This window comes from Phytophthora infestans, genomic scaffold, assembly GCF_000142945.1.
Source record: "Phytophthora infestans T30-4 supercont1.2 genomic scaffold, whole genome shotgun sequence".
Classification (NCBI taxonomy): domain Eukaryota; phylum Oomycota; class Peronosporomycetes; order Peronosporales; family Peronosporaceae; genus Phytophthora; species Phytophthora infestans.
This window is the reverse complement of record NW_003303757.1, coordinates 5,280,223-5,290,131: the sequence shown is the minus strand read 5'-3', so window position 1 is coordinate 5,290,131 and position 9,909 is coordinate 5,280,223. Positions and strand designations below refer to the sequence as shown.

Genomic DNA, 9,909 nt, shown 5'->3' with positions numbered 1-9,909 from the left:
ACTGGCGTGGTAGCCACTGGCAGGTATGAAAAAGATCAGACATCGGCGTTATTTGCAGATGGCACTGATTTGATTCCGGTTGGTGTCGGTGTATTCACCTTGACTCAAGGCTTGAGCGGCAACCAAATGTATTATTAACCTCGGCTGGTGGCTGACAAAATCACGTGTCTCCCCAGCTCCACACGCAGAAATCTATTCTGTCGAGATTTGTTCTTGACATCTCGGCTAGTTTTCGCTGTAGAGGTGCATTTCAGTCGTCATACGGCAGCTGTTTTTGCAGCACCCTCGGCGTACTTGCCACCTATAGTTGTTGGGCTGTCTGAGAAGTTCATCTGATCCAGATGGCCACCATCGTAAGCCGCATATGGTGCTGTCGTACGGTACAGTTGCAGGATGCTGACACGCTACGCATAGCCAATGGCTATTAGCCATCAGCACGAGGTTGTTCGCTTCAGGCATGGCCCTACTCTTCGTCATTCCAGCATTTACCTTTTGAGCAGCAAGCCCAAACTTCCACATCCAACGATGAAGCTCATTATCGCCTCCTCCGCCGTCGCACTCCTGGCCATCCAGGTGAACGCCCACGGCTACCTGCTGCCTACTTCCCCAATAGTATCGACACCTCGTACAATGGTCTCCTCACCGAGTCGAGCGACGCGGCATTCTCTGGTCTCAAATGGAACGACAGCCCCGAGGGTAACACCGCCATGTTCAAAAAGGCGTTCCCCAACTCAAAGTTCAAGACACTCAAGGCGTTGATGGACACCGTCGCTTCGGACTGCGGCAAGACGTCGCTAACTGGTTCGCCTGTGGATGTGAGCTCACTGAGCTCCATGACTTGGCAGAATGACCAGGAGCAGAAGGGGTTCATCGACTCCCACCACGGACCTTGTGAGGCCTGGATTGATGACAAACGCGTTTTCCACTCGGATGACTGCCGAGCCGATTTCACAACGTACCCGGCCGAGATCCCTATCGATTTCTCGTCTTGCAGTGGAGACTGCACCTTCACCTTCTACTGGCTGGCATTGCACGAGCCCAACTGGCAGGTCTACAAGCAATGCGCGCCGATCACCAATGGTAGTGGCGGTGGCGCCCAGACTCAGACCACGGATGCTCCGGCGACTACTACGGCGGCATCGACTGAGGCTCCTGCAACTACGGAAGCCCCCTCTACCACGGATGAATCGACTTCCGCCGATATCCTGCAGACGACGGATGCTCCTGCCAGCGATGGCGAATACACTTCGGCTCCTACAACTACGGCACCTGCGGCAGGCACGGTTGCCCCAGTAGATGTTACCGAAGCCCTGAGCACAAACGCTCCGGCAGCGACATCCACCTCGAACTGCAAGGCGCGTCGTCGCCGCATGACCGCCAACCTGCGCTCAGAGAACTAGATATCCAAACCAGTGGTGATGTTGTATGTATCTTCATAGAAAAAGCGTCAAGGCCGTACGAATTGTCGTCAATGTGCTTTCACAGTCGACCCTCCAGAAAATGTATATCAGTCTGCTAAACTTTACAGTCTCGTAAGCTTAAACGTGTTCTACAAACATTCAGGGCTCCCGATTATGGCATGGTCTCTTCAATTATTTCTTATGAAATCATAAAATTATTTATTTCTTCGATTACCTGGATGTTATTAATAATTTATTTGCTTAAGGAATCATCCGACATAATTTATGAGCAAAACCTCGTTATCATTATGTACCTCTCACAACCAACCATGACTTTTCACTACTGTACTTAAACTCTCTGTTCTCTAAGCCAGCTATACGACACAGCTTGCTCACGTCCTCACTTTTTAATTTGAGCAACTCGAACAAAGCCCCTCGCTAAGCTACTATGGTCCTTGCCACGCTCCCCCGCCACGCCACCTTCACGCCAGCCCAGGTTACTGTGTGCGTGTCTTGGGAGGGAGCCAAAGTCTAACGAGGGCCGATAAGGCAGTGCTGCAGCCCTTCCGCTGCCTGGAAGAAGTAGAAGAACCTGCACGCACTGCAGCAAAGCGAAGGAAAGTGAAGACGAAGGCTCGCCGTTTAGCAGCAGTTCAGCCGCGGTACAACCTGCTTAGCTGCATTCCACCTACTTCTAACCTTGTTGATAGGTTCTTTAGCGTCACCAGGACGACGTACGGGCAAGAGCGCCAAAGCTTGCAGCCTATTACATTAGAAATGGTGCTGTTCTTACGCCAAAATGGTGAGTATTGGTCAGCTCAGAATGTCGACGAGGCCACTCGGTAATTATTAACATGTTGTTGGTTTGCTTTACATTATGCTCTTATTTATTGTTTGTGCGCAGTACATGACATAATGTATGTGATGACACTAGCTGCCCAATGCCATTATTTATGGTTAAAAAGGGTTCCCATTAAATAACAATGCCATAATCGGGAGCCCTGCAAACATTAAAGTACTTGTGGTCGTGTTTTTTTTTATTGAGCAGAATAGGATCTCAGACCCGTGCATAGAGTAAAACGTCGAAGATTTGGGATTATAATCACTGCTATTAATACCAGTGCTGGCAATTGACTGTAAATAATGGAACGTCTAAATGTTTTAACAGTTTATACATTTTAGACGTGTGTTTAAACGGTTTTTACGAGAGCCAACAGGTAATTACCTGGATGAAGTTTAGCTTGCTTTAAGTAAGCTCTCCACCACAGGCCTTCTAATAAGAACAAAGCAGTATATCATTAATTCTAGGGACGCAAAATTTACGTTTAATCACAGCAGACGATGGATCCTTATGGTAATGCGCGGCAGCATGGAAAAGTGTTCAAGCTGTATTCCAGCTGAAAACGAGCTTCACGGCAAGCTTTCACTGCCCGCGACCTCCAGAGCAAGCAATTTTCGTTGTAGCGAGACGCACAGCCAGGCCTAGGTGAGCAACGAGAATTTTTTATTGGAGGATGTCACCTATCTCCAACTGTACCAAGTGTCAACTGGTCCGTGCCATACGTGTACTAAAATTCTCTTTGGGTTATGGTGCAAACCCATACGTGTACTAATAATCTCTTTGTGTTGTGGTTTCCTTCTTAGTGTAGCCTCAGCGGGCAATGTCACTCGCCTCACTTTCCGTCAATAGCAGGAGGCTCTAAAACCCAGGCAAGCCGCGAATTATTCTCTACCGGAAAATTATTAATACCTGTTGTTCTGCCCCTGCTGACCTGTTGCTCCTTCACAGCCCCTGCTGGCCTGTTGTCTACCCTGGTGACCTGTTGCACATCAACAGGGAATCAGCACAACATACGCGGGACATATCGATACCGTGAGTCTGACGAAGTTCTGTAACTCAAGGCGAGTACCATCTTCAGTGCACTAATATGTCGACAAGGTGATATGAATTGAACTCAATCTTACGAGCTTCTCGTTAGCTTCTCGTTACGAATATTTATCTCATTTCTACAATAAGTGAGCATAGGAGCTGAGGAAAACACCATCTATCGAGAGTTTTGGCTACTTACCCTTTGATAGCACATGTTTGAGCTGCTTTCTCTGCACAGAGTGATGGTAAAGCACCAAGAACACCCACCCCCTTTCGAACTTTTACCAATTTGGTCACACGAGACGATCGAACGACTACGGAAATTCTTGCAATGTACATGCGAGGCCTTTATCCGATCAGGATGGGTGTGCTCTCACGTACTAGCTGTACTGTCCTTGTTGGACCTTTTGGATCTACGTACTGCTATGGCTACTGTTCCAGACCAGGTCGACCTCCAGCTATGTAACGGGGTACGTAGCACTAAGTGTACCCTGGTTACATGAAGTGTGACACTTCACACTTCAGGAGTATGACATGTCATACTCCGGGATATTTGGTACAAGGTACCAAGGTCATTCAAAACCAACCATTGGTTAAATGACATTGCATTTCTATAGGTAACTGATAGTTTGTATTAACCACAAACTTAACCTACCTATAAATATACTCAGTTTACAATCTACCTTATTTAGGTCACTTCGCTCTCTTTAATTAAAGAGGGGACCTGTGAACTGCCGTTCACTGAGAGTTTGTATACTCTCGGAAGATAACTTCCTCTAGCGCAAGGTGCTGTGTGACCCCGTCACACTTGGTAGCACTTGTAGTCAATCCACGCCATCGCGGGTAGACTACCTGAACCGCCGAAGTTCGTTGCCATGGATAGGAACGACTTCTCCCATATGAACGACTCTCAGTTCGAGTCGGTTCGGAAGATGGCAGGCATCTTCGGGATGGAGGCCCTGCAGAGCCTGGTGGTATCAACACCGGCTGAGCAGCTCGAGCGCGTCAATGCATTCGACGCGTACGAGCAGGGCCTCATCGCGCATGTGCGGGAGAACCTGCAGGCTCCGGCGGCGGAAGCAAACCCGCCTCACCCGAAGCCAATACGGCTGAAGGTAAAGCCGTATGAAGGGAAGGAAGGCGAGAACCTTCACTTCTGGGTCCGAGAAGTAGAGCTCGCGATGGACGCGGCTCTGATCTCGACCGAGCAACTGCGTGTTGCTTTTGCACTCTCCAACCTTAGCGGTCGTGCTAAGAGTTGGGTGTACACTCGGGAAGCGACATCCCCTGGATGTTTCACATCCTGGGCTCAGCTGTGCGAACAGCTCCGAGCCGCGTTCCTCCCGGCGAACTACGAGTACCGCCAGCGTTCGCGCTTCCTCGCGTGTAAACAAGGAAGACGCGAACTGCACGAGTATGTGCAAGAGATACGGGAGCTCACGGCGTCCCTAGTGGGAAACCCACTCAATGAACACATCAAGATGACTGTGTTCATGGACGGCCTTCGAGTGGGCCCCGCACGCACTCAGCTGTTCCGGGTGCAGGCAAGCACCCTTGAAGAGGCGATTCAAGTGGCTCTTCAAGAAGAATACAGCCATCGCCAGGCGCGTACGCCGGCCTCAGCGTGGCCTGGGAGTTCCTTGTCGGCTCCCGGTCGAACAAGCCCCAACGGACCAGTTTCCATGGAACTCGGGTCCGCCGAACAGCGTGACATCCGCTGCTTCGGCTGTGGGAAGATGGGCCACTTCAAGCGCGACTGTCCCGCGGAAAGACTCCGCAGACGGTCCTTCCCCAAGCCCGTCCTCAAGGGTCGCTGGCAGAAGCCAGGATCCCGGGGACAGGGGAACGCAGGGAACCAGTAGGGGCGGGGCGCCCTACTGGGGAAGAACTAAGTCTTCGTGATGGGTGCGCGGGTGGCGCGTACCACGGGGACTTAGCCCCTGAGAGTCTTCGCACTCTCGAATCGGCGAAGAGCAGCGGCGGGTTGCTCGTAGTACACGGATGTGTACGGGGGTACGATCACCCCTTTAGAATCTTGATTGACTCTGGGGCGTCGAAGAATTTCGCACGCCGCCAGACGGTTGCTCGTAACAGCAACAAGTTGTCCGAAGCTTTGCGAGAAAGCAAGGGCAACGGGACGGTGTCAGTGCGACTGGCCGACGGGAAGGTCGTCACTGTCCCCAACGTCCAAGTGGATCTGGCTGTCAAGTTTGAAGACTTTGACAGCCTCGAACAGTTCACTGTTCTCGATATGGATCCATATGATATGATCCTGGGCATGCCCTGGCTTGAGAAGCACGAGCCCTGGATCGACTGGCGAGGCAAGGCAATCGGTGCCAGCCGCCCTGCGCAGTCCGACAGAGCATTGGTGAGTCATGTTCCCACCTCTGTCAGGACCCGGGGCGCCCGCGAGGGCTGCCAGGGTACCAAAGCATCCGGCAGATGCTTGGGAGTCGTCGACGTATATGACGACTCCGAGGATGTTTTGATGGTGGCCGCGCCCAGAAGAGGCGCCGGCCAAGTGGGTAACTTAGGTCCACAGGCGGGTAACTTAGTTCCGCAGACAGCTGCAGCTGTCATGAACACTGAGAACAGCGTGTTCAGAGTGGGTAACAGAGTTCCACTCACGGTCGCCCAGACCATAACTGAAGAGGAAGACGTCGGATACGCTTCCTGTGTGGGTAACACAGTGCCACACGCGGTCGCCCAGACCTTAACTGAAGAGGAAGGCGTTGAACACGCTTCCTGTGTGGGTACAACTGTACCACACGAGGCCACGAGTGCCTCGGATGTCGTAGCGACGACATCCCTAGACGTGGGCAGCAAAGCTCCCCGTCACAGAAGCCGTCGGCAAAGACGCCGCCGCCGCCTCAAGTCGGATCCGAACTTCGTTCCGATCGACGTCGCTTCAAGCGACTCGGAGTCCAGGGCCCGGGCTCCTCCGACAAGGCCGGTGGAAGAGTGCTATCACATCTTCGATAGCGAGACGGGTTTACCCGTCAAGGCATCTGGTGTCCACTTGGAACAGTTGCCAGAGGTTGCAGAGATACTGAACCTCGAGGAAATGACGGCTGAGTCTTTCCTGGCCAACCTCAAGGCTGGAGAGATCGCTGAGATGGTACTCATAAGACCTGAGACCACTCAGGAGGAGCTGAACTCCTCCTCTGTCTTGGACGAGAACGTCCTGGAAGACATGAACAAGCAGCGTCAGGCGCGCTTGGGTTCTGAGATTCTCAAGAACCCCAAGGATCCGGTGTATCCTTTGGTGACGGAGTATGCGGACGTGGTGAATAAACACCCACCGACCCAGCTCCCACCGGATCGAGGCGTACGGCACGAGATTGATCTCGTGCCCGGCACAAAGTATTGTGTCACGAGGCAATGGCCTCTCCCGCGCGAACAGTGCGAGGTCATTGATGCCTTCTTCGCCGCGAAAGCGAAGGCAGGCATGGTGCGGGAGTCGAAATCCCCGCACTCGACGCCGACTTTCTGCGTTCGTAAGCCGAACGGAAAGTGGCGTCTGGTTCACGCTTATAACAAGCTGAACAACGCAACGGTGCCGGCCCAAACACCGATCCCACGAAAGGATGTGTTGTTGAACAACATGGCCGGGAGCGTACTGTACAGTGCGCTGGATTTGGTAGACGGATACTACCAAATCCTGATGCGAGAGAGTGACATCCCGCTCACCGCGGTAAGCACTCCAAGCGGCATGCTTTGGGAGTGGCTCGTCATGCCGCAGGGCTTGTCTAACGCCCCGGCGACGTTCAATCGCCTGGTGACGCAATTGTTCCGCCCTTTGCGTACCTTCGTACAGACGTACTTCGACGACATATTTGTCCATAGCCGTGCCGAGGGAGGCAAGACGGCCATGGAGGTGCATCTAGGACACCTCCGTCGAGTGTTGGACGTGATGCGAGCGAACAAGCTCTACGCCAACATCGACAAGTGCGTTTTCGCGTCACCAGAGATCAAAGTTCTCGGTTGCTTCGTAAGCAACGTGGGCGTTCGGGCTGACCCAGACAAGGTCAAGGCCATAGCAGCATGGCCGACGCCCCGATCCCAGAAGGATCTTCGAAAGTGGTTGGGTTTGGCCAACTACCTTCACAAGTACAGCGCTGGGTACGCGGGCTTCGCTAAGCCCTTGTCGAGCCTCCTTCAGAAGGACGTCGACTGGCGCTGGGAGCAAGAGCACCAGGATGCTTTTGACAGCATCAAGGCCAGTCTCCAAGAGGCCCCTGTCCTGGCTCTGCCGGACGAGACGAAGCCGTTTAGCGTCGTCTGCGATGCCTCCGATTACGCCATCGGGTGTGCATTGCTGCAGGACGACACGGCTGGACAGGAACGAGTCATCTCATTCCAGTCCAGGCAGCTCAAAGCCGCCGAGCGGAACTACCCTGTCCATGACAAGGAGCTCCTGGCAATGAAATATGCCCTTGTGAAGTTCCGTGTTCACCTTCTGGGCTCTACGCCCTTTGTGATCTACACAGACCACGCGTCCTTGAGGACGGCGACTAACTCGCCTCACCTCTCCCAACGGATGGCGAGGTGGCTGTCCTTCTTCGCGGAATATAACTTCCGCGTCGAGTACAAGCCGGGCAAGCTCAACGTGCTTGCGGACGCCCTCTCTAGGCGTCCCGACTATGAGTTGGCCCACATCACGCGGGTGACAACGGATCTATATGATCGGATACGCATGGCGTATCGGGACGATGAGGCTGTCGCGCCTATCGTCAAGTTCCTTAAGGCCGGAACGAGCGCAAAGTCCGACTGGCTCTCGTCGCGACAGCGCTCACGGCTCCACCGATATGAGTTGAAGGAGGGCCTCCTCTATTATCGGGTAGAGCCCACTGATCCTCCACGGGTGGTTGTACCCAACGACGAGGATCTGAAGTTCGACATCCTCGCGGAGGCGCATGACGCGCCCTCCAGCGGCCACTTGGGCCGCGAGAAGACCTTTCTGTCGGTCTCTCAGTCCTTCTGGTGGACCCACATGTACAAGTGGGTCGCCCGGTACGTCAAGACATGTGAAACATGTCAGCGGGTTAAACCCGCAGGGCACTCTTCGGCTCCACTACAGAGCCTGCCCGTACCGGCTGATTGTTGGAAGTCGATGAGTCTTGACTTCATCTTTGGGCTTCCCGCCGACGGACACGGCAACACCGGAATTTTGGTGTTCGTGTGTCGGCTGAGCAAGATGGTACATCTTGCTCCAGTTCCCGTCACTGTGACGGGCGAACAAACCGCAAGGTTGTTCGTCGATGGCGTGTTCCGCTATCACGGTCTCCCGGAGACGATTGTCTCGGACCGAGACCCGCGGTTCACTGCTGCGTTTGGAAAACGCTTTTCCCTTTACTGGGAACTCGTCTGCAGATGTCCACTGCGGATCATCCGCAGACAGACGGCCAAACAGAGCGCGTCAATCGAGTGCTCGAGGACACTCTGCGCAGTGTGTGCGCGGCAGCGCCACGTACGTGGTCGACGCAGCTTCCAGTTGTTGAGTTTGCGCTCAACAACGCGGTGCACGCGTCCACGGGGTTCACGCCGTTCTACTTGAACGGCTTCCGCCACCCCAGAGTGCCTCTCACTCTTCGAGGAAACACTGACTCCTCTATTCTAAGTGGGGGAGAGGCTCGGAAAGCCCTTTCCTCCCAGGTCTCGGATGTGAGGCCAGTTTCGCTGCGGAAACAGGTGGAATCCTTTATGGATACCAAGCTGAACATTGTCAGCAGGGTCCGCGATGCCATGGCAGCGGCCCAAGATAAACAAAAGGAGTACTCGGACAAACAAGGAAGAGGAAACTTAAGTATATTTGAGATTGGTGACTTAGTGTTACTAGACACGAGGAACCTACCTCTAGACACTGTTAGCTCTGTCGGCAGCAACAAGCTGAAGCACCGCTTCATCGGACCTTTTGCAGTCCTGGGCAGACATGGTGCGTCGTACACCATCGACCTTCCAAAGTCAATGACGACGCACCCGACGTTCTATGTCGGACGTCTTAAGCGGTACTTTGACCCGCAGGGGGTTGCTGACTCGCAGACCCCCCTTGACCCAGCTCCTCGAAGCGAGGGCCGGTCACAGTCGTCGACGAGGGCGTCGGAGCAGGCACCCAAGCCTCGGTCGGGACGGCAAGGCTGCGGTCAAGACCGTACGCCGGAGGGGCTCCATACGAACGGACCCCGGCGCCATACGCCGAGTACGCTGAGTACGCCGGGTACGCACCATACGCGTACGTCTGGGAGTGTGCCGCAGGCGGCTCCGGACGTGGCAACAAAGCCTCGATCCGTCGGATCATGCGAAAGGCCTCGTCCAGATCGGACGAAGAGCCCGGGCGGTCCACCCGCAGGTGCAGGCTCGCGACCTCTCGCTCCACCAGGTCCAGGCGACCCGCAAGACGAGCGAGCTCGCCCTGATTCCCGGGCCTGGGCGGCAGCATTACCGCCAGTCCCAAGGCCAAGTGCAATCTCAAGCACGAGGAGACGTTGACGGAGGCGGTCAACCTCAGGTCCCGTGTCGGAACCCGCAGTCGGAGCACTCGAACGAGAGTGTCTCTCGGGAGGCGCCGAGTACTCGTACTCGTACGAGGCACTTCCGCCTCTGCTTGACCGGAATGGAGAAGTCCACTTCCACGTGGGA

General features: G+C 54.3%; 1 protein-coding gene across 1 annotated transcript; it reads left to right on the top strand.

Annotated features, from left to right (window-relative positions):
• Positions 1–341: 341 nt before the first annotated feature.
• PITG_01966 (uncharacterized protein) lies at positions 342–1,495 on the top strand (the record flags this gene model as incomplete). Its single annotated transcript, XM_002908509.1, has 2 exons — positions 342–353; positions 429–1,495. The coding sequence occupies 2 exons, from the start codon at positions 342–344 to the stop codon at positions 1,398–1,400; spliced, it is 984 nt and encodes a 327-aa protein (XP_002908555.1).
• Between the last annotated feature and the right edge of the window lie 8,414 nt (positions 1,496–9,909).